The sequence below is a fragment of the Sinohyriopsis cumingii genome, chromosome 8 (assembly GCF_028554795.1).
Source record: "Sinohyriopsis cumingii isolate HCF-2022 chromosome 8, ASM2855479v2, whole genome shotgun sequence".
Taxonomy (NCBI): domain Eukaryota; kingdom Metazoa; phylum Mollusca; class Bivalvia; order Unionida; family Unionidae; genus Sinohyriopsis; species Sinohyriopsis cumingii.
Genome location: NC_142968.1, coordinates 37,861,762 through 37,886,969, shown reverse-complemented (window position 1 = coordinate 37,886,969; position 25,208 = coordinate 37,861,762). Strand labels below are relative to the sequence as shown.

Below are 25,208 nucleotides of genomic sequence, written 5' to 3'. Positions count from 1 at the left end.
CTGTATCCATGGGGAGACCACTCTCATCCGTTATCTCAGCAAGCAGATGACATGGGATTTATTTGCTTCTGAAATAGGCAATAATTCATTCTTGTCTTTTTCCTTGATTGGGAATTCTGGATTTTTTTTTATCTAGTTGACTTTCTTATAGCCTATTATGATTGAGTAAGTCTGATAGGAAAAAAAAAATCTTCCAAAAACTGGTTTTCTGGTAAAATGTAAGGGCATTAATGGAAATTCAGGATTTCATGAGATGGATGAATGGATGGAAGGAATACAGATTACAAAGGAAGAGTGTTTTTAAATACATTTGTTCCTTTTGTTGTAGGATGTACTGGACTGTTCAAAGGGTCCTGTAAGTGGTTACAAGACTGACAAGGAGGGACTCCTGTGTCATGAGACATCAAAGGATGATGGGAGTTTCTTGTTTCCATGTCTTCCAACAGGAGACTACAGCTTGGTATGAGTCTTGACTTACAGTGTGTATTCAGCAATGCTTTCAACCCATTGCAAAAGACAAATATTTTGAGTGATGATATACTGGATCTTTTTATTACAAAACCCTATTTTCTACCTAAATTTAAAGTCCCCATTATCCTAATCATAAAATGACCCCTTGATATCTCAAACAGGACACAACACTGAAAAAGCCGCAAACATGTTGATCCTATCTGTACTAATAAATGCTTGCCAGTGTCCAGTAAGAGAACCGGATACATAGTTTATTTGTTTAGGATAAGATAAATACACAAAACTGCTTACATATTTTGTTCTGAGTTGGTGGAAAGAACAAGTTTGATCTGGCATTTGGGTGTGTTGAGGCTGTCAGGCTGAGACATTCAAAAGCCATATCAAATGAGTTCTTTCCCCTAACTCAGAACAAAACACAAATACATTTTTGTATTTGTTACTTACCTCCTCTTTTACACTTTCTAAATATTAGTAGTGTACTGTATAAATGGAATTCAGAATGAATTGGGATTTGTACAGTTTTCACTTCATCCAGTGACAGATCAAGCATTGAATGGGTATGTAATAAGATGATCTTTTGTAATTGTAGCTTGGCATTTTTAAATAGAGAATGGCATAAAGCATCTGCACTATTACTCATTAATTAAATTTGGAGACTTAACAAATTAGAGCTACATTTGACTGCAGTTCAGATGTATAACGTTTTAGGTCAGACTTTTGTTCATTGATTGGATGACTAATTGCAGGATGTCGTAACCCATGATCTAGTAACAATTTGTTTATGAGACTTTGAAGATTTTGTATTTACCTTGTGGTAGACTACTTGTAAATCAATTTTCTCATTATGATAATTGATGCTTGATATTAATATATGAAAGTATGATATATCGTAATCGGTTTCATTTATATTGTTTAGGTTCCGTTTTACAAAGGAGAGCACATAACATTTGATGTGGTTCCTGAAGTGTTAAAGTTTCATGTGGCACATTCTTTACAACAGCTTGAGGTAATCATCATAATTTTTTTCCGTTAGCAGGCTTTTATTTAATTATGTCTGTGACTGGAAACACAAGAAAATTGTAACCTTGAGCTTAACATTTGGGCCTGGAAATTGTAAGACTTGTCATTCTAGGGACAGATGTGTAATGGAGTTTCTTATTGGCCTGTTTGGAGGTTTTTGTACATCAGTTAAAAAATTTATTGTTGATGTATCTGATTTAACGTATGCTTTATTTTTACACTTTAAAAATTGTATGATTTCAAATGTTTTTCATATGTTCTAAAGTTGTTTCTTTGGAAACGTTATATGTTACATACCTTTTCAGTGTACATAATTTTAGGGTTTAATTTGATTTAAATTCTACATGTGTACAGGCTGCAAATTTTATAACAGAAAATGCATAGTTAATAAAAAATATTTGCATTTTCCAGTTTCTATATGCATGGCATGATCATCATTGTGGGAAGAGAGTCATATACATATTTGTCAGTTGGATAATTTTGTGTGAATCTCTTCGTATCCACATATTTTAATTTATTTCATCTTCCTTTAATAGCCATCATTTACTGTAACTGGGTTCTCAGTGACAGGACGAGTGATGGACTCAGAAAAGGTAAACTTCTCATTTCATTAATATATTTTTAAAAAATTCTTCCACGAATAAATGACAAATTGGGAGTTAGAAATTGTTTTTGAGAAAAAGTACACAAATATGAACCTTGTTTTTAGACTTACTTTTGCCACTCACCCCTCCAGCAAATTTAATATCTTGAATTAATCCCTTATTCCAAACAATGCTAATGTCATGGAGTTGTTCTTCCTGTATGAGTGTGTTATTTATAGCCTACATTGTAGAAACCAGGATTATTAGAACACTCCATTTATGGTGTATGTTACATAATATATGAAATGAGTTTGATAATTTTTTAAATAATAATTTGCAAGTCTTGATATGATTGCAAATAGTAAGATTCGGTTTCTTGCATGATACAAAATACAGATTTTAGTTTACCAAACCACATAATGAAATTCCCCAGTATTATTTTGTGATGTCATGGGCTGTTATTAAGTGTCTTACATTTATGAAAATTATGATGGTATATTAATATAAATAACACAGTAGATAAACTAGGATATTTAACATTTAGATTGTAAGTTAGAAAGAAAAGAAATCTGGAGATTTCAATATTGTAATCATTGATAAAAAGACCATATTGGAGCATAAATGCTTGGCAGATAACAAAAAACAATTTAGAAGCAGTATTAATAGTCACACTGTCTTCTGACAGGGTGTACAAGATTTTACCACCCTCCAATGAGGCATCGAAGGGAAGAAATATAAAACTTAGTAGAGTGGCAGACCTGCCAACCATTATGATTTTGCCATTAGTCTTTTGGAAATGACACTAAAAATACAGACTAAAAGCATAAATTATGGAAGAGTGATTATTTGCAGTGAAATCCGGATACTGGCTTGACCATGTTTAATTCAGAACTGGGGTTTATATTAGATTCATTGGAGTTAGGCATGAAACCAGGCTAACTTTGCAGGAATAACTCTGAAGTTTTAAACTGTACATATTTTGTGATGCAAAACATCTTTTAAATGGCATCCAACAAACAATACATTTTCAGGATGAAAGGGACAATAAACATTTTGAAAAGTTTTAATAGTACAGAAGGAAAAAAGGGAATATTCATATATTTGGGAAAAAGAGCAGGAAGGGCAACAATTATGTTTAGTGTTTAATTTGAGTATGTCACACAGCAGGAAGAAGAATGCCATTGCCATGGAATTTGATTTGTTTTAATGATTACATGAAGTTAAGAGATTGCAAGAAGCCATTGTGCTCTGCAGGTTTTGGAACTACGGTCTGTGAAACTAGGTATGAGGTAATTAAGGTTGAAGTGAAACTTAACAAAAGTTTTCTTGAAGACAGGGGTGGCCCTTTGGTCTAAAGCGCTCTCCGTTATGGATCACTGCCATCTCACCTCTGTCTGGGTGGGTTTGAGTCTTGGATTCGACCATTGTGGGTATGTGAGAAAGCTTGCCAATAGCTTCTCGTGGGTCGGTGGTTCTTTCTGGGGTTTTCCCGGGTTCTTCCTCCACCCTTAATACTGGCCGCCATGTATAGCTTATCATGTGCTGAAAAATAGCGTTAAACTCTACAACAAAAACAACAAGTTGAAGACAGTGTTTACTGTCACTGCATCAGTGTTGAATTCCACTACTGAACTTTTAATTGCATGTTTTCGAGTTTGACATTAGCAGTAAATAATATTTTGTTAGACCTTATTGAAAACTGGTGTAACAGGAAAATATTGACTTCCTTACTGAGAAGGTCTTGTTAGGGTTGGCAGGTCTGGATTAGTAAAATCACATACATTATATCACAAGATAGTGTAATAAATGTATTACCCCTTAATGCTTTGTTTTCCCTTCCCCACCAAAGCAGTAAATCTTTGTTGGTGATCAAAATGAATCTGATCTTACATCCATTAAACATCAGGTAATTTCTTCACTGTCGAACATAGTTAGTTTTGCCCATCACCCCTGCCGGGGTATAGGCTGCCCACAAGAGATCGCCAGAGGCTTGTGTCCTGTGCCATCCCTTCAAGCTGACTCCAGGTGTGACCCATCTTAGTGATGTCCGCCTCAAGGTCGCGTTGCCAGGTGTTTCTTGGTCATCCCTTTCTCCACTTGCCTTGAGGGTTCCATTTCAATGCCTGTCTGGTAATGTTGGTTGGTGGCTTACGTAGGGTGTGTCCTATCCAATCCCACCTTCTCTTCTTGATCTCGTCCTCTACCGGAAGCTGGGAGGTTCTCTGCCACAGGTTGGTGTTGCTGATGGTGTCTGGCCAGCGGATCTGGAGAATTCTTCTTAGGCAGCTGTTGATGAAGGTCTGAAATCTCTTTACGGTTGACTTGGTGGTTCTCCAGGTCTCTGCTCCATACAGTAGGAGTGACTTCATGTTGGAGTTGAACAATCTGATCTTGGTAGGTAAGGAAATTTCTTTGGAGCTCCAGATGTTCTTGAGTTGTATGAAAGCTGCTCTCGCCTTTCCGATGGCATCTGCATCTGTGCCACCCTGCTGGTTGATAATGCTGCCCAGGTACGTGAAGGACTCCACCTCTTCCAGGGGACTTCCCTGCAGTGTGACTGTGTTGTTACTGGCATAATTGATCTTGAGAATCTTGGGCTTGTCTTTGTGTATGTTGAGGCCGACCTGTGCTGATGTGGCTGCCAGTATGTCGGTCTTGTCCTGCATTTGCTGCTGACTATGGGACAAGAGTGCTAGGTCATCGGCAAAGTCCAGGTCCTCAAGTTGACTCCACAATGTCCACTGGATCCCATTTCTCCGCCCATTGGTGAACGTCTTCATAATCCAGTCGATGGCAAGAAGGAAGAGAAACGGCAACAACAAGCAGCCTTGCCTCATGCCAGTCTGCACTAGGAAGCTGTCTGTTTGCTTTTCCTGCATGAATGACTCTGCAGGACATTCCGTTGTAAGTGTTCTTGATCAGGTTCACCAGCTTGGTTGGGATGCCATAGTGGCAAAGAAGTTTCCAGAGTGTCTCTCGGTCCACGCTGTCAAATGCCTTCTCATAATCGACAAAGTTGATGTAGAGTGAGGAATTCTACTCCAATGATTGCTTGACTGTGATGCGAAGAGTAGCTATTTGGTCCATACACGATCTGTTCTGCCGGAAGCCCGCTTGCTCATCTCATAACTGTGGGTCAGCGGCCTCCTTCATCCTCTCCAAGAGAACCCGATTAAGACTTTCCCTGGTACTGATAAGAGTGTGATTCCTCTGTAGTTGGAGCAGTTGCTGAGGTTGCCTTTCTTTGGGATCTTGATGAGGTGTCCCTCCTTCCGGTCAGTTGGTATTTCTTCTTCCTCCCAGATCTTCTCAAAGAGGTGGTATAGCATTTCCACAGAAGCATCTAAGTCTGCTCTGAGGGCTTCTGCTGGGATACCATCAGGTCCAGCTGCCTTGCCGTTCTTCAGCTGGGTGATGGCTTTCCTGATGTCATCTTTGGTGGGATTGTCACAGCTTATGGGGAGATCTGCATTGGCTGGGGGGGATTTAGTGGGGCTGTCCTGTTCAACAGTTCTTCAAAATGTTCTGCCCATCTCTTAATTTGGTGTTCTTACTTGCTATGGTCTTTCCCTGCTTGTCTTTTATGGGTCTCTCTGTTTTGCTGTACTTGCCGGACATCTTGGTGATGCCATACAGCTTCTTCATGTGTCCACTTCTTGTCGCTTCTTCTGCCTCTGCTGCCATTCCTTCAACATAGTTTCTCTTGTCTATCTTGATGCTTCTTTTCACTTCTCTGTGGGCATCAGTGTACTCTTTTTGTACCTTTACTTTTTTAGTTCTTGTCCTACTGCTGCTTTTTTCTGTTTATGCTCCTGGATTTTGCGCAATGCTTCGGCTGAAATCCATTCTTTCTGCTGGTGCTTCATGGGGCCTGGTACTTCTTAGCATGTTGATTTTATTTCCTCCTTAACTTTCTGCCATCTGTTGTTTGCATTGTCTTCCTCATATTCATGAAACTCATGTAGCACTTGGTACTTGTTGTTAAGCGTTAGTCTCTATTTTTCTTTAGTTTTTGCATCTTTCAACAGGCTGACGTTATACTTTGTTTTCTTCTCTTTTGTGCCCATTCATTTCTTCTTCAGCTTAAGTTACAGGCTTGCGACAACTAATTGGTGGTCAGATGCCACATCTGCTTCCCTCTTCACCCTCACATCTTGCAGGGATCTTCTGAACTTCTTGGCTATGCAGATGTGGTCAGTCTGATTTTCTGTCACATGGTCTCGTGATATCCATTTGTTCTTGTGGATTCTCTTGTGGGAAAAGATGGTACCCCCAATGACCAGGTTGTTCAGTGCACAAAGGTCTCCAAATCTCTCTCCATTTTCATTCATCTCGCCCAGGCTGTGTATCCCCATGGCTTGTTCATACCCTGTGTTGTCTGACCCAACTTTGGCATTGTGACCCATAAGGATGTTGATGTCTTTGTCTGGGAATTTCACTACTATATTCTGTAGTGTGTTGTAAAACTGGTCCACTGGTCCTTATCTTTTTCTTCACCATCATTTGCTGGAACATAGCACTGTATGACGTTCATCTTTATTTTCTCCTTCTTGGTCCTAAACGTAGCCGTGAGGATTCTGGGCCCATATGCTTGCTTTGATGGCATGAGCCCCACCCCCTGTGTATGAGACGCATTATCTTCCTCATGTCCTGAATACAGTAGCATCTCTCCTGTCATTAGTCTTCTTTGTCCAGATTGAGTCCATCTTGTCTCACTATTGCCCAGTAGGGATAGGTTGTAGTTCCTCATCTCTGCTGCTACCTGTGCTGTTTATCCTGCCTCATACATTGTCCTCACATTCCATGTTGCGATGTTAATTCTCCTGTTTGGTAGAAGGATGGTTTGCTTTATGGCTTCTGCGGGCTCACGGCTTTCACCACATAGCATTATAAATCTTCCAGAAGAAGACCCTTCCTCCCTCAGGCTTTCAGTTTCTGGTTTTTCTTCTGTTGGCGTTTTTGTAGCAAGTTGGGTTTTACAGGGTCGGGTTGCTAGCCCTACGCCCGACACTTCTCGTTTTACACCCGGGCTTGGGACTGGCAATGGCAGAGTTACTGTCAAACGTAGGTTTGATACATTGTTACATGTGATATATTTCCCACATCTGAATCAAAAGAGAAGCTGATCAGTGTCAGTTTCAGCAGTATATAAACTGAAATCATTAGAAATGGTTTCCATCTTTTGAAAAGGGTGATGTGAAACTTTACAAACTTTTACTTGGAAAGGGAGAACATTTGTAGTAGATGCCTCAATTGAAATGGTCAACATTTGTGTTCAGAGAGGCAGAGGAAGAGCAGATAATTGTGAGATTTTCTCATGGACACTGTCTGTTGTTGTTGTTATAGGGTTTAATGCCATTTTTCAGCACAGGATAGGCTATACATGTACACTACAATATTTTTTTTACATACAAGTCAGTTATTTGGGTAGGACTGACTATTTGATTTTGCCTAGCGGCTCAACGGCTTTGGATCATGTCCTGTAATTATATTTTCATATTTTAAATGAAACTCATCTAAATGAAAAATTGAAAAGAGGTTAACTACAATTTAAGTAAATAACACATACAATCCTGCAGACATGAACACACAGATGCCAATAGGTCTACATCGGTTACATAAACAAATGTACATTTCACACACATACACACACAGAGAGTTTTCTTGTTTTAAAAAAAGATTCTATATAGTAATTACAAGCACCTCTCAAACCCCCTTCACATCCAACTTTAGCTCTGAAAAAGATTTTGCTATCACCATTTCATTACATCATGCATTATTGAGGTCCATAAACAATAAACTCTTTGTTGGTGTATTAAAATTATTTGGTTACATATATTTGTCATTTTCAGTAAACTATAGACTATTTTGTAAAAACTAGGGAATAAAATCTCGTTTCCTTAATAGTGAATGTTGTATGCTAGCTAGGACAAGTAGTTTTGACATCAGGAAATAAGGACAAGTAGGCAATCCCAATTTTGTCATCAGGAAATAAGGACAAGTAGGCAATACTCCCAATTTTGATGCCAGGAAGTAAGGGCAAGTAAGTCCGACTACCAAGTTTGTCATCAGGAAATAAGGGCAGATAGGCAATATATCCAATTTTGACATCAGGAAATAAGGACAAGTAGGCAGTATTCCCAATTTTTACAACAGGAAATAAGGACAAGTAGGCAATATAACCAAGTTTTACAACAGGAAATAAGGACAATTAGACAATACTCCCAATTTTGAAACCAGGAAACAAGGGCAAAAGTAATTAAACATATTAAAACAAATGTTCTAGTTTAATCATATGTATATTTCTCAACCACTGATATTCATTCTCATAATATAGTCTCTTGGAGGCTGTTCATTTAATAATTTGATGACCACTGGTCAGTTTATGCCATGTTGTCAGGCAGCTGAATGCCATCTCCTGATTGCCTGTATGCAAATTACAGATACTGTTTGCTATGTCTCATGTATTCATGCATGGTAGGACAAGGCTAGAATGGTCTGTTTAATACAACTTTGAAAAATATTTTTATTATTTTGTCATTATTAAGAGTAAAATTTAATTTTATGGATTGACCATTTTTTACATTCATTGAAGCATAAACTGATTAAAATGCTGTGCAGACTTCAGTATGATTTGCTTTGCAGATAATACAGTTCATGCAGCAATTATTATATTCACACTTAATTGAATGTAAAAATTAAATGTTTTATCTTTGGTCATAAATCTTCCATCCATACTTGGTGGTATCTTAGGACTTTTTTGGTTTTCCTCCATATTAAAGACTTTGAAAAAAATATTAGCCAACAAAAATACATGGTAAAACTAAGTACAACTTTGTATAAAGTATATACATTTTAAAGTTTGTATCCTTTCAGGGGTCAGGAGTGGCAGGTGCTAAGGTCATTGTGAATGGCAAGGAACACACTGTGACTAATACTGATGGTATATATCATCTGGAGAAAATGAAGACGGGCAGCTACAAGCTTCAGATCAGGATAGAGTACGTGGTGTTTGATGACTTTGAGGTGAAAATCACTCCAAATACCCCTCAGCTTCCAGATATTTTGGCATCCAAGTAAGTATTTCATAAAATTGTAAATGTATGGTTATGATGAATATGATTGGGAAAATCTTAGCGATAAAGGTGGTGGTAGTGAGGACAAGGAGGATGGTAGCTGTTGTGATGGTGACATCGATGGCTCATGGTGTAATAATAATTGTAATGGTTTTGGTGATGATTATTCTGATCTTGAAAATGATAATAATAAGCATTCTTAGTAATCCTACTGATGATGATGATGCAACTTTTATGTTGTTTTATTTGCAATACCGTATTTACCGCATATGTTGGGACACGATAAAATAATTTTTTTTCCTGTCCCAGAACTTATGGTGTAACAGTTTTTCACTTTGGTGATATGTCCCAAGACTTAAGAAGTGAAATAAATTTATATTGCATTTGTGCTTGCCCCCCTCCCCCCACTGCACGTTGCAATAAAATAGATAAATAAAACGCTTAATTGATAATAAAAAGAAAGAAACTAACCTTGGGTTGTTATCATTTATTCCTTTTTTCAACATGAGCATTAAAGAATAATATATTTCCACGAAATCCGTATAAGTGGCGTAGGCTTCCATACTGTAGTGTGTATCAATTATGTCTGATATCACACACCACATTGTTCATTGACATGAACATTGAGAAACAATTGTGTGTGGTTGTGCTCAAAGGTTTGAACATGTTATCTGACTGAAAACTGGAGCCAGCAAAATCGCAAACAAGAGGGAAATAGTCAACCGATATCTTGAAGACACCATACACGCATGACACAGTGTTGGGTGGAAAATAATCAAGACTGAATTATATCCAGGTCTACTGTATGACAGTATGTTGCAAATAAAAATCATCATTTGAAAACACATTCATTTGAGTGCAAGTGACAATGTTTTCACCAGCTCAGGTTACAAAACTATCCTTACTATTTACCCGCAGACATCAATGCTCCTTTGTATTAATTGTAACCACATATGCCAAGCACATAGAAGCCCTGGTGGTGAATAAACACGACTGGCAGCAAGCAGTTAACTCCTTCTTTGAACCTACCGACAGGACATCAAAGACAAAAGGTTATTTTTATTACAAAGCAAGCCGATCTCAGAAGCCAACTTTGGTTACTTTTTTTGTAAAGGATATCAATACAAATGTTATTGCAAAGCAAGCTGACATCGGAAGCTGACTATGGATTCTGTGAAGTGAGCCGATTTTTTTTTTTTTTTTAATATACAAAGACAGCCGAGATATGGAAGTAAACTTGGGTTAATTTTCAACTGTATTCACGGGAATTTTGAAAATAAATTGAAACACTTTAACAAATTTTAAAGTGATACAATATAGTGCCTTGTGCACAGATGTCTATGACCCAGCAATATTTGGAGAAAATAAAATCATGTGATGAATTCATGAAGGCCAGAAGAGAAGCAAACGATTTTGCAAACCTGAGGAAAATAATCAACCGATATATTGAAGACAACTGCCATTCACACATGGCACGGTGTTAGGTGCAAAATAGCCAAGATTAATTTATATCCAGGTCTACTGTATGACATTATCTCGCAAATAAAAATCATTATTTGAAAACACATTTACTTGAGTGCAAGTGACAATCTTTTCGCCAGCATGGGTTACAAAAGTATCATTACTTTTTCTCCTCAGACATCAGTGCACCTTTGTATTAATTATTACAACAGATGCCAAGCACACAGAAGCCCTGGTGGTAAATAAACACAACTGGCAGCCAGCAGTAAACTTCTTCTTTGAACTTACCGACATGACATCAAAGACACATGTTATTTTTATTACAAAGCAAGTCGACTTTGTACTCGGAAGCCGATTTCTTTTTTAAAGGATATCAATACATAGGTTATTTTATTGCAAAGCAAGCTGAGTTTGGAAGCCGACTATGGATTCTTTTAAGTGTGCCAATTTTTTTTTTTTAGCTTTGAATATACAAAGACGGCCAAGATATGGAAGCTGACTTTGGTTCTTTTCACTACTATTCACGATAATTTTGAAAATAAAGTGTAACGATGGAACAGTTTTTAAAGTTACACAATATAGTGCTTCGTGTGTGAACATCGATGACCCAGCATCATCCAGAAGATTTTGAGAAAATAAAATCACATGATGAATTCGTGAAGGCCAGAAGAGAAACAGATCATTTCGCTGACAATATGATCATTAACATGGATGAAACTCTAGTGTACTTGGATCGCATTCCTGGATGGACTAATGATAAGATGGGCGTAAAAAATGTAAGAATTAGCATAACTAGTGCAGATTTGAAAAAATCTGACTTTTGTCCTTGCAGTTTCTGCTTCAGGTGGTGTGTTGCCTCTAACAATTTGTCATGGTATGAGAAAGCTAAAAAAAATATTCATGTACCAAAAGAATAGATCGTCTTTGTGCAGGAGAAGGGTTGTGTTGATGAGATGCTGCTGCAGTGGATTAAAGAATTTTATCTCAAGTACACAGTTTTATATTTTTTTAAATAAAATTTCAGCTGGAGTGCAATTTCCGACATGTAATTTTCAAATGATTTAAAAGGTGTCCCACAACTTAACAACTCGAAAAAAATTATGTGTCCCAGAACATACAGTGCACAAAAAAATTACTTTTAAAATTAATTTATGGTGTCCCAACAATTACGATGTCCCAACATATACGGTAAATACAGTAATTGTATTAGTGATGTTGATAGTTGTGACAGTGGTGGTTATGATAACAATGACTGATGATGCTGATGATGACAACAACAGCTTGAATTGGTGAAACAAGTGTTATCCTAATATAAAGTTTTTTTCTTAAAATAAACTTAATGAAGATACTGTCACATATCAAATTATAAGCATATATATGGTAAAGGTTATAAGCCCATATTTGTTGTATATACTTATTGATAATAAAACAGATTACACAGTGATTCAGTTTGAACCAGATATTACAGCATATTACATTGATACCGAAAGAAATAAATAAAGCATGAATGAATGGGTCAAGTCATAACAAAGTAAAAGGATAAATATTAGTACTGACGGCTTAGTTAGAAACAGAACTGTCATCAGATGAGCACATTTTACATCTTAGGCTGCTTTATCAATTTGTACTTTAACTTTTGTTTAGTTTTCATTTTTTTGTTATACATAATTTCAGAAGGCAGTGCATGCTTTTTTCTATATATATGGTATGCACAAAGTTTATTTAACATTATTTTACCAGTGCTGGTAGTGGGTGATGTTGAGTTTAGTGAAATCACCTGTCTCAAGCTGTATTCCTTTCAAGTGTAACTTTCACTCAACTCCTTTTCAGGATTCAATTCTGTTTGGCCAGTTTGTGGTTTACTTTTATATCCCAGGTAACATTATGGGTCATAAATAAATTAAGTCCATTGCCCAGCAGCCATTATAGTTCATGTCTGACTCCATCATTTAATCCTGGAGATTTCATTATGCATTGGGGTGTACTTAAATGAATACTACACAGACACAAGTGGAAAATCGTAAATACACAGTGTATGTACTGAACACTTAATTTTCATAACTTTGACAATCATCCTGATTTACAATATTTACAAAACTGAAATGTTGAAGAAAAGGTCTTATAGAATATTGTACTAATATGAATACACAGCTTTGACTTTTGAAATCTTTCCATAAAGTTACAATCTTTTTTCATTCCATAAGGTTCAGTGTATGTGGGGCTGTTGTCATCAATAAAGTACCAGATGGTTCGAGTATTGTCCTGACTAAGAGAAAACTCATTTTGTTCCCAGAAGGGAAAAAGACAGAAATTGCCTCCACAGAGACACAGGAAGATGGGACTTTCTGCGTGGAAAAAATGCCAGGAAAATACATAATCAAGGTGAGTGAAACAACATAACAAGGTTTTATTATTTATTTTAATTTGTCTAGAAAAGAAGAGATCAGACAGTTTGAAGGATAAATGTATACAGTAATTTTAAATATAGATTGCAGAAATATCTTTGAACTAGGATTGCATATTTTATGCTGCTGTGGAGAACTGAGTAAGATTTGTGAGCACTGAAGTAGGTTTGATGGAATTTAAATGGGGGGAATAATTTTCTCCTTGTTACTGATCCAGAAAGGCAGGCACACAGAATAAGAAAAGTTGTGAGTTCACTAATTGGACAGCCATATTTTGTATTCCTGAGTTCAAATTTGTAATACAAATGCAAGTTGTTGTTTTGGGTGTAATGTCATTTGTCAGCACATGATAGGCTATACATGGCAGTCTGTATGTATGGTGGATGAACATCATGGGGAAAACTCCAGGGAAAAGGCACTAACCCACGGTAAGCCACTAGGAAGTCTTCATGCTCACCTAACTTTGCTGAGACTCAAACCCATTTGGACAGATATGTCATTGATCAGTAAATCAAAATTGCTCACCTTCTTCTTTCCAATTTTGGACCCAGTAGCCTGGACCATGAACACATGAAATCATGGCACTGTCTGAGAGTTGAATGTAACATCTTGATCCGAGACAATACAGATGCTGTTTGACTGCATACAGATTGAATCTTTTAAAGTTTTTTATCTCAGGGATTTAGCTTCACAGAGGCGGACTTTAAATCTGGTGAGTTCTGTGGCAGCAGATCAGGTGACCACCAGATGAAGTTAAAGTCGGTGCAGTCTCTTTGATTCACAGGATTTGCCATGAATTTTTTGGTGGGGTAAGAATTAAGCAATCATCTTCTGTGGTGCTTCCAGGTTAGGAGAGCAGATTATCATTTACAAATAGAATCCAGCCTGATTTCCCTAGGAGTATAGTTAGGATGCTAACCATTCCCTCCTTCTCTTCTCCTAACATTAATGTAATTGGGGAATATATTCAAAGGAGAAAGCAATGTTTTCGATAAATTACGTCTCACTAAGAATACTTACCCAATCAAATTACTTAACCCTCCTGGACAACTTGCCATGCAAGCTTTCATTGTCGGTATATCACTGCTTAAAAGCTAGCAGCATCTTGTGGTGGCAAGTGGAGGTAATGGACAACAGTTACTGCATTTTATCTGTGATGTAGACAGAATGGAAGAATTTTAACCCTCTTTGTAGGGCTGGATTTGGGAGGTAACCAGCTTATATTCAGAGCATTAGTTTGATTGGGTAAGTATTCTTGGAGAAACATAATTTACTGAAAAATTTGTTTCTAATGCTGGCCAGCTTGAATTTGAGGAACAGTGTTTCTTTAGAGATGCCATTGCTTCACCCTTTCCAGCTGCTGCTTGGGTTGCAAAGTGAGGAGACCTACAGGAGACAGTGCAGTTGCTGGCTTTTCCAGTAGTGGATTGGAGTTGATTGGAGCTTGGCAGTCTAGTAGACAAAAGTCAGGGACTATAAGCCTGGGCACAATGGGTATAATACTAACCTTGATGGTCTGTAGCTCCCATCTTCCAAGCTGTACACTGCTGCTCTGACTGTAAACTGGATGTACCAGAAAATCATCACACTGGCAAGCTCTGCTGCATACTGGCTAGCTGTTACATTAAATGTGTCTTTGGTTATCCTTTAAATCTGTCCATTCGTTGTGTCACCCATTCAGTCCAGCTGTCCATCACAGCAATTTATCCAGCCATCTGCTTGAGTGTACAGTCCAGCCACCCAATTTGCTCACTTTCTGTTAAGCCTTCCAGCCATCCATACAAGAAAGAGAAGCAGTGTCACATGCCTGGTATCTACTTAACCATTGGGGATATTAATCATGTCATATGTGATGGCTGGATACAGTCCTGCATAAATGAACAATTTTACTGCCTCATTCGTACTGCTTACATGGGGGCCCCAAGTGGTCTAAAGCGCTCTCCGTTAAAAATCACTGCCCTCTCACCTCTGTCTGCGTGGGTTCGAGTCTCGGATTCAGCCAATGTGGGTATGTGAGAAAGCTTGCCAGTAGCTACTCAAGGGTCGGTGGTTCTTTCCGTGGTCTTCCCAGGTTCTTCCTCCACCATTTATACTGGCCGCCATGTATAGCCTATCGTGTGCTGAAAAATGGCGTTAAACCCTACAACAATAACAACAACAACATACTGCTGAGCATGTACAAAAACACTGCAGTGTTAAACATGCCAACCTTTCAACCTACAAGTTAGTGTGGAATATGATTGTCACGTCTTTTATGCTAGATCTGTCATCGCTGGTGTTTTTTTTTGCTTTGCTGGACAATTGGGAAGTCATCATGTGTGAGAGTCCAAGACTGGATTGCAAAGGTAATTAACAATGCTGCACATAAGTCTGTTGCTAACACCCTTATGACTGGAGTTAAAATTCAGATTTGGTGAGACTAGGTGCTATTATTCACTGTCTTCAATCAAGCCACATAATTGATTGGCTATGTGAATACCATCCAGTGATGTGACATTGCTGTTCAGCAGTAGAACTGAGGATGTATGGAAACAGTAGATGTGCCACTCCAGCTTACTTTGCTGCTTTCTGCAGTGTGGGAGGTCACAGGTTTGAACCCTGGCCGAGTCATACCAAAGACTTATAAAAATGGTACTTACAGCAACCTCGCTATGTGCTCAGCATTAAGAGATTAGTATTAGGACTGATCAGCCTGGTGTCAGGATAATGTGTCTGGGTGGGACATTATGCTATACATCTGGCATGATGCCCAAGTGCTAGACATCACTATAAACTGCCACAATGCAGACACTATAGCGATATGACTAAATTTTTTAAACCTATTTTAAAAATCCAAAATCAAACACACACACACACACACCTACCTAATTCAGATTAAAGAGGAAATAGCAACTGCCTATCAATAGTAAATCCTTTGGCATCATGGTAGAGGGGATATTGATCATAAGGATTGTCAGACCTACTTGCAAATATTGACTTGAATTGGCTCAAATCCTTCCCCTGATTTCCTGAATGAAACCTCTGTGTTTTGACATTGTTCAACTGAGATCAGTTGAAATCTTTAACCAGACCCTCACCAAAACTACTATCCTATAAAACATGCTTTCTAACAGGCCACTGGAGCAGTCTTTCTAATAGCTCTAATATTGGCATGCAAAGTGAATGAGTTTCATGCACTTTTGTTGAACACGAATTATCCTTAGTTAAGATTAGATGGTTTCATGGTCCTAATGGCACAGCCTGGCATAATAGCTTAGAGCAAGTTGCCATCAGCAGGCAACCAAGGGGTGGTTGTTCACTCCATCTTTCTTATATTGATACATGAAGAGAGGTGGAGATGCAAGATTCCAGTCCTTGCTGTTAAGCACTACTTGAGGTGCATGAAGTTGTGGTGCCGAACATGTCTTCATTCCTGGAAAGGCTGGAAAAGATGATATAATCCTCAAGCATCATGGGTATATGCTGGTCATACTCAGATTTCAAAATATCAGAAAGATTTTATCCCGTGAGATTAGATATGATGCATACTAGAGTCTGTTGGTTTACATGTAGTCGACCTTTTTGATCTTTAAACTGCAATCATGGCTAAGGTGAGAATTGAATCAGGTCGGTCCAGCTGCTATGGCTCAGATATCAGCACAATGTCCTCGCAGGTTTAGCACTCTCAGAGGATTAGACTGGAATTTTGCATGATCTTTGGTTGTGCTGCCCTCATGTTAGGAGGATGGTTTAGTCTTCATGTAAGGAATACATCCATTCCTCCCTTGAAGGGTTCCTGAGGTAGAAATTGGAAGCTTATGCATTCCCTCCTTCTGTTACCAATTCTCCTAATTTTAATGTGATCACTGCATGTGTTCAATGGAAAAAGTAATTTTTTTCTTCAAGAATACCTAACCAATCAGGTTACTATTAAACCTATCCACACCTCCCACAAATGTGAGCATCCTTGTTGTATCACTCAGCTAAACTGGTAAACTCTATTTGATTGGTAACCACCAAGCAGGGCAAGGGGAGATAATAATTAAGATTAGTTTCTCTTTGTATGTAAAGAGGTGATTGATCCTTTTTGTTGTTGTTTTTTTTTCCCCAGAAGAGGTGGATTCAGGAGGGAGCAGAGTTTATTTACTAATAATGTGATTAGAGTTGATCTGGCATTTAATGTGGATGTTCAAAGTCAGTGTGGATGTTCTCTGCGGATGTTCAAACTGTATTTGCATATCACACTTAGGTGAGAACTAGAAGTGCTTTAACTGATGTCTTTGCATCAGATTTCTTTGATTCATTGAATTGGACTTTAATAAATACCAGCTTTTATTGAATTCTATTCATACAGTATATTCAAAATCTATCTGGAAAGTGTATATGAAGGGTAATAATTACAAAACTGCATTATTGTTTTGTTCTGATTTGAGGGAGAGAACCTGTTGGTTATGGTGCATAAATGCATCTTGGCCAGATGTCCTTAGCCTGCCTATTCATAGGCCATACAAGACTTTCTGCTGATTCATTGCAAAACGTCTGTGTAGTTTTGATTATCCAAATGTGTGCAAAGTAGAACCAAATTGGCTGTTGCATAATGCACCTGCTGGTCAGGGTTGTGGCAGAAGTAGAGTAAAACAGCATAGGCACTGCTTTGCTTGCATACTGTGTGACTTCAGAACTGAGTGCATGCTTTAATGTAGCTGGGTGAGCATTATTTAAAAACACATTGTACAGAATTAAACAATTACAATGCAGTGCAATTATATTCAATACAATTAAAAAAAAACACAATTCAACAGAACAAAATTTATACAATACAACTCAGCCCAACCCAACATAATATAATATCTTTTTTGGGGAAATGGACCATTTTTTCCAACACTGTTAATTACATATATTAATTTTTTTTAGCAATGTATACAGGATACAGGATAAATTGTTGCTGTGCTTAGGGGGTTGAATATATCACCATGTTTGTGCAGGTTTGCAACTAGATACCCCAAACCCTACTTTCACGCTCTTTAGATTTCTGGTCTTACAACTGTGTAATCTGTTTTGTACTTATTCTTTCAGGTACATGTTAGTGATTCTGAGTTAAAGGCAGGCCTGCGACTTGTCCCAGGAGAGCATACTGTCACTGTGGTAAATAAACCGGTCTTTGATGTGAAATTTACACAATTTAAGGCCCAGGTCTCAGGAATCATTACGTGTATTGGTAAGCGGAGCAAACATTTTTTATTGCTTCAAGGTTTTGAATGTCCATCAGTTGAAAGACTGTTTTTTTTTATTGGACATCACTGAATGAAAAGTTACATAAAACTACTGAATCCTTTATATTTTATACATACATAACATATTTATTTCAAACATTGTGTAACTTTTGAGTCAATTCTTGCATAATTCACAATATACTCACATTTGCCAATCCCTGCGATATGATGGTTGGTTTACTGAAATGATACATAAATTATGGAATTGTGTAATAATAGCAACAAATATGAAAATGTGATCTTTATAGTCAAATCTGCATAATGGCTGGTCCAGATTTGGTCTGGATCCTGGTTTTCACTTGAGATTTAGTGGCGTTGGTCAGGGAACTAGACTAAATTTGCTGAGGTACCTTACATTTTAATATGCCCATATTTTTCATGCAGAATGCCTGCATGATCAAGCTTTTGATTTTGTTTTATTGCTTTATATACAAATGTTGTTCAAATAATAAAAACATGTTAAAGGCATAGGAGACAATCAGTGTTTAAAATGTTTTGTTGCCCAGCACAAAAGCCTATAAAAGAATATTCACATTCTCAGAAAAGAGCAGGAAAATAAAAGGTTACAATTATATTTATTTTGTACTTCTGTTGATTTGATTTTGCTCACAGCAGGAGAGATGATTGCGATTGTCACATTAAATATTAAAAAAATGAAGAATATTATTTGAGTGGAGAGATCTAGTGAAAAGCCAATAACCTTCCTGGTGTTAAAACTACTTTTAAAGACTACAATAGAGAAGTCTAAATGTTTAGTTGCCACTCGTACAATGAGGTCTAAAGTGCTTCATGTTTAGTTGCCACTCATACAAAGAGGTCTAAAGTGTTTGATGTTTAGTCACCACTCATGCAAAGAGGTCTAAAGTACTTAATGTTTAGTTGCCATGCATACAAAGAAGTCTAAAATGTTTGATGTTTAGTTGCCACTCATACAAAGAGGTTTAAAGTGCTTGATGTTTAGTTGCCACTCATACAAAAAGGTCTAAAGTGTTTGATGTTTATTTGCCATTCATACAAAGAGGTCTAAAGTGATTGATGTTTAGTTGCCACTCATACAAAGAGGTCTAAAGTGCTTGATGTTTAGTTGCCACTCATACAAAGAGGTCTAAAGTGTTTGATGTTTAGTTGCCACTCATGCAAAGAGGTCTAAAGTACTTGATGTTTAGTTGCCATGCATACAAAGAAGTCTAAAATGTTTGATGTTTAGTTGCCACTCATACAAAGAGGTCTAAAGTGCTTGATGTTTAGTTGCCACTCATACAAAAAGGTCTAAAGTGCTTATTGTTTATTTGCCATTCATACAAAGAGGTCTAAAGTGATTGATGTTTAGTTGCCACTCATACAAAGAGGTCTAAAGTGCTTGATGGTTAGTTGCCACTTGTACAAAGAGGTGTAAAGTGCTTGATGGTTAGTTGCCACTCATACAAAGAGGTCTAAAGTGCTTGATATTTAGTTGCCACTCATACAAAGAGGTTTAAAGTGCTTATTGTTTAGTTGCCACTCATACAAAGAGGTCTAAAGTGCATGATGTTTAGTTGTCATGCATACAAAGAAGTCTGAAGTGCTTGATGTTTAGTTGCCACTCATACAAAGAGGTCTAAAGTGCTTGATGTTTAGTTGCCACTCATACAAAGAGGTCTAAAGTGCTTGATGTTTAGTTGCCATGCATACAGAGAAGTCTAAAGTGCTTGATGTTTAGTTGCCACTCATACAAAAAGGTCTAAAGTGCTTATTGTTTATTTGCCATTCATACAGAGAGGTCTAAAGTGCTTGATGTTTAGTTGCCATGTATACAAAGAAGTCTAAAGTGCTTGATGTTTAGTTGCCACTCATACAAAAAGGTCTAAAGTGTTTGATGTTTAGTTGCCACTCATACAAAGAGGTCTAAAGTGCTTATTGTCAGAATAAAAAAGGAATTGCTTGCTTGTCCTTTTTAAAGGAATTTTAAACCCTGTAAACACAATATCAAGTTTAATAAGAAGAAGCACAAGAAGTTGTTAAGTGAATCATGCTGTACTAGTAAATGTACTAGTAACAATACTACATGGTTAATTCCCAAACACATACATTAACAATATCCTATTTCCCACCACTGATTTTGTGATCTCTAAAACCTGATGTAGCAACAATACTACATAGCTCTCCGCCAAACCCATGTAGTAACAATACCCTATGTCTAGGCATTGATTTTTCTTCAAAATCCGATGTAGTAACAATACTACATAGCCTTCCCCCAAACACATGTAGTAACAATACCCTATTTCTAGGCACTGATATGTTTTCTTCAAAATCTGATGTAGTAACAATACTACATAGCCTTCCCCCAAACCCATGTAGTAACAATACCCTATTTCTAGGGCACTGGTTTTGTGATTTCCAAGCCAGATGTAGTAACAATACTGCATAGCTCTCCACCAAACCCATGTAGTAACAATACCCTATTTCTAGGCACTGATTTGTTTTCTTCAAAATCTGATGTAATAACAATACTACATAGCCTTCCCCCAAAAACATGTAGTAACAATACCCTATTTCTAGGCACTGATTTGTTTTCTTCATAATCTGATGTAGTAACAATACGACATATCCTTCCCCTAAACCCATGTAGTAACAATACCCTATTTCTAGGGCACTGGTTTTGTGATTTCCAAGCCAGATTTTGTAACAATACTACATAGCTCTCCCTCAAACCCATTTAGTAACAATACCCTATTTCTAGGGCACTGGTTTTGTGATTTCCAAGCCAGATGTAGTAACAATACTACATAGCTACCCCCCAAAACACATGTAGTAACAATACCCTATTTCTAGGGCACTGATTTTGTGATTTCCAAACCTGATGTAGTAACAATACTACATAGCTCTTCAGCAAACCCATGTAGTAACAATACCCTATTTCTAGGGCACTGGTTTTGTGATTTCCAAACCTGATGTAGTAACAATACTACATTGCTCTCTGATAACATAATATTACTTGCAAATGTAGCATTTCTACATTGTTATACTTGAAATCCTTTTGTAAAAATGTTGTTCCTAGGAGACGGCATTGTTCTGAAGCTGTCATCAACAAACCTGGTTTAATAGTATGGCCAGTAATAATACAGTCTAGTTTAGATTGTTGAAGGTGCTATTTATAGAACTTAGAAGATATTCAGTATATTGAAGTACTTGTACACAACATTTTAATCATCATGAAATATAGATATTTTCAACAGTAATGTAATGCACAATTTCTTTCTCATGTAATAGAATTAAAATGTCACTAGCATCTCATGCTGTTATTTCTGGTAGTTCTTCCATATAAGGCAGATATTTGGGTAATTCTTTCCTTAGGAGGCTGTTAGTTTCATATAAATTCTGTTCTGCTCTTCCATCGATCTCTTTTCAACATATAGCCTACGCATAGAGTCATTGTCTCCACTAATACAGAATTTTGTCCTCATCAGTTTTCTGAAAAGATAAAATAGCTTATTTGAAAACATTGCAGACACTGGTGTGGAAATTTTGTTAATGCTATTTTGATCCACCATGCACATAGCATACAATATGACCTTTAAAACAATATATGGTTATAGGGTGCTCTCAACAGCTTCCAGGAGCTTACCCAAGGGCATCACTGGAGAATGGGAAGACCCAAGTGTGTAGTTATGAAGCCTATTACGTATGCCATCTTTCAGATCTCCACCTGCATTTCTTAAGAACCTACATTAAGTATGTATGTATCAGCATACATATAGATGGATGGACAGGCTGGATCATAAATGTCTGTGTGTGATTTGGATTTTTAAAGTAGCTTTAATCATTTTTCAGTCATATCGCTACAATGCCCACAGTGTGGCAGTTTATATAGATGTTGGGGCATGATGTCCCACCCAGTCACATTATCCTGACACCAGATCAAGCAATCTTAATACTAACCTCTTAATGTCTTGGCAGGATCATATAATATCTGCCTTTACAAAAAGCAGAATAATACATTTATTATGAAAACTGAATATAAACTTCTAAAATATTTTGTAATATTTAGTAGTGAGAATATTTTCAAGATGGCCTTGTTCGATTTAATATTAAATTATTTGATTTACCCAGTTTACATTCAGTATCTGTTAGACCAGAAGTTGAAAGATTGTGTCAAGTTCCTGACTACTTTGTAGTAATGATAAACATTAAACTGCATGCAATTGCAAAACAACACTTGATATTAAGGCCAATAGACTTCAGATTTCACATGGACAGTAATGTCCATTCTCTCATGATGAACATTATATGTGAGAGTTAGAGTCATTGCAGTGATGATTTGTCACATAATCTGCATATGAACTATGGCAATTATACAACAAGTCAAGTTAATTAAATCAGTCTAAGAAAATTTCCTAACCTGTTGTAACTTCAGGTGATGAAAACTAAGATTCCACATGTCCAAAAATGTTGACCAACTAACTGCATGGATCATTTGTTTTTTCATGCAGATTCTGCTCGTATATTGTTAATTTTTTAGATTTCTAAGGCAGCATCATATCACCATTAACTGTCATTCTGTCAGCATGGTGGTATGCATAATCCTGAAGCCAAGATATTGCATGTTCTCTTCCTTGTCCTTTACCACTCTCTTTTCTGTATCCAGCTGAAATTGTGCCACCCTTAGATTTCTTTATGTATTTGTAATAGAAATGTTTGTCAATCCTATACAAACATCTGAAGCAAATCCACAAACAAGCTTTCCATCAACCGCTCTGGTGGTCTAGTGGTTAGAGCATCTGCCTCGTATACGAGAGGTCATGGGTTTGATCCCCGGTCGAGTCATACCAAAGACTTACAAATATGGTACAGCACTAACATCTGCCTTGCTTGGCGATCAGCATAAAGATGTTAGTGTTGCGACTGGTCGGCCTGCATGCCAGGTTACTATGACTGGGTGGGGACATCATGCAACATGTCTGCGGCATGATGCCCCAGTGCTAAACATCACTATAAACTGTCACTCTCCAGACATCGTAGCGATATGACTGAAAAAGTGTTAGACCTATGTTAAAAATCCAAATCACACATACATGCATACACACACGTTTTCCACCATCAGTAAAATAAGAAACATTCCTTTTTTGTCCTTCCCATCAGCTATTTTGTCAAAAAAAGCACTCAACTCTGCTTTCAAAACAATTGTTCAGTATCAATATCTTGCTTGTTTGATATCAGTTTCTGTTATCATTTTTAGACAGTAATTCACACATTGTTTTGCCTTCTGTAAGCATGTTGTTACATTTTGCATAGCTTTTCCCAGCAGCTTGGAGTTACTGTAAGTTCTTAATTGTTTGCTCTTATTCGATTTGCATGTATCATCAAAGGTGTAATTATATATGCTTAAATCATAGATTTATATGCTTAAATCGTAGGCTTTAGAGTTAAATTTTGTTATAAAATGTATAAGTTTAATTTTTTTTTTTGTTCTTTTATTTTACTTTATGTTTTGGTACAAGAACATAAACATCAGTAAAACACACTTTATAACTATAATGATTCATCAGTGAACATTTTATCTTCAAAATGCAAGAAAATTAGAATTGTTTCGGCTTTTTTAAATGACACTAAAACCCTGAGCATCACCACATGCCCTATCTTCCAGCTGCAAATAATGTCATAACTAATTAACAAACATATTTCTTGCTAAAATGCAATTCTGGATAAAGTGCATACATTTGTTGTTGGGTTTAATGCCATTTTTCAGCACATGAAAGGCTATACATGGTGGCCAGTATTAATGGTGGGGGAAGAACCCGGAAAAACCCCGGTAAGAACCACCGACCCACAAGAAACTACTGGCAAGCTTTCACACATACCCACATTAGCCGAATCCAAGACTTGAACCCACACAGACAGGGGTGAGATGGCAGTGATCCGTAATGGAGAGCGCTTATGACCACTTGGCAACTTGCTTACATTTGATGTCACATGAAAACTGAGGATAACTAAGATCATGAACATCTTTATATGATGAAGTGAACATTTAAGTGGATAAGTGCATTCAGTTGTGTCACTCTCCCCGTTTTGAGGCTTAAATTGCATGCTAGAATTGGAAGCTACATCAACAGACTAACATTTATTTCTGTATTGCTGTGATGTGCTTATATTAATGGCACAATAAGAACTGTAAAAATTCTACACATACCTACATCTACAAAACGTATTGTTCCACACCACCTGGTTAAACAATAAATTATACTAAATTTTAATCAGAAGTAGGATATTGAAGAATCATATAAAATAATGTAACTGGTAACTGCTACATCTGAAGAAAAAAAATGGTAGATATTACAATTAATTACAAGCAGAATAGATAAAATCCTCAGATACATTGCATTTATTTTAAGGTTTATAAATATTTTGTGGTATAACATTTAAGATGCTACATACCTTGATACCTTCAGTAAATGATGGGTTTTCCATCTGGATATCCATGAAGCAACTCCTCGAATATGCTGGTTTTGTAGAAGTTATTGATGATCCAAATCCATCAACATCATCTTGGTCATGTTGTCATCTTGAAAAGTGTTGTGTTCCTCTGCAACTGATGTATCTGAAGCATCATGTCTTTTTGACAGATCTTCTTGCAAAGAACTTCCCAATTTGTCAGTAAGTGCTGTACCCAGAACTTCAATACTTTTGGATATAGCATTATCCTGCCACACATAATTTTCCATTAATGAGGTTCCTAAAGCATTATTACTTTCAGTTTCATAATAGTTTTCCATGGAATTGCCTACTTCATCAAAGTCCAAGTCTGTTTCACTGACCATTTCAGTGTTATATGGCAATACATTCAAGGATTTACTTCAGGCAGCTTATAATACTAACCCATTTAATAAGCCATATGTTTACATTTACTGCTAGATATAAGCAGTTAAAATACAAAGCATTGGGCATTGCATGAACCACATCTAG

General features: G+C 37.0%; 1 protein-coding gene and 1 long non-coding RNA gene across 2 annotated transcripts in view; one reads left to right on the top strand and one right to left on the bottom strand.

Moving 5' to 3' along the window:
* The window catches only part of LOC149793311 (BOS complex subunit NOMO1-like), a 185,666-nt gene that overhangs the window by 44,396 nt on the left and 116,062 nt on the right, over positions 1-25,208 (top strand). The window contains exons 7-12 of the mRNA XM_089967278.1: positions 329-460; positions 1,388-1,477; positions 2,028-2,084; positions 8,952-9,151; positions 12,817-12,994; positions 18,073-18,214. Coding sequence (XP_089823404.1) covers positions 329-460; positions 1,388-1,477; positions 2,028-2,084; positions 8,952-9,151; positions 12,817-12,994; positions 18,073-18,214 — 799 coding nt within the window. The remainder of the gene's footprint in view (positions 1-328; positions 461-1,387; positions 1,478-2,027; positions 2,085-8,951; positions 9,152-12,816; positions 12,995-18,072; positions 18,215-25,208) is intronic.
* On the bottom strand, positions 21,429-24,749 carry LOC149793312 (uncharacterized). The gene is made up of 2 exons (XR_016422549.1): positions 24,681-24,749; positions 21,429-21,719 (listed from the first exon to the last, which is right to left on the bottom strand). It is a non-coding gene; the product is annotated as an uncharacterized LOC149793312 (long non-coding RNA).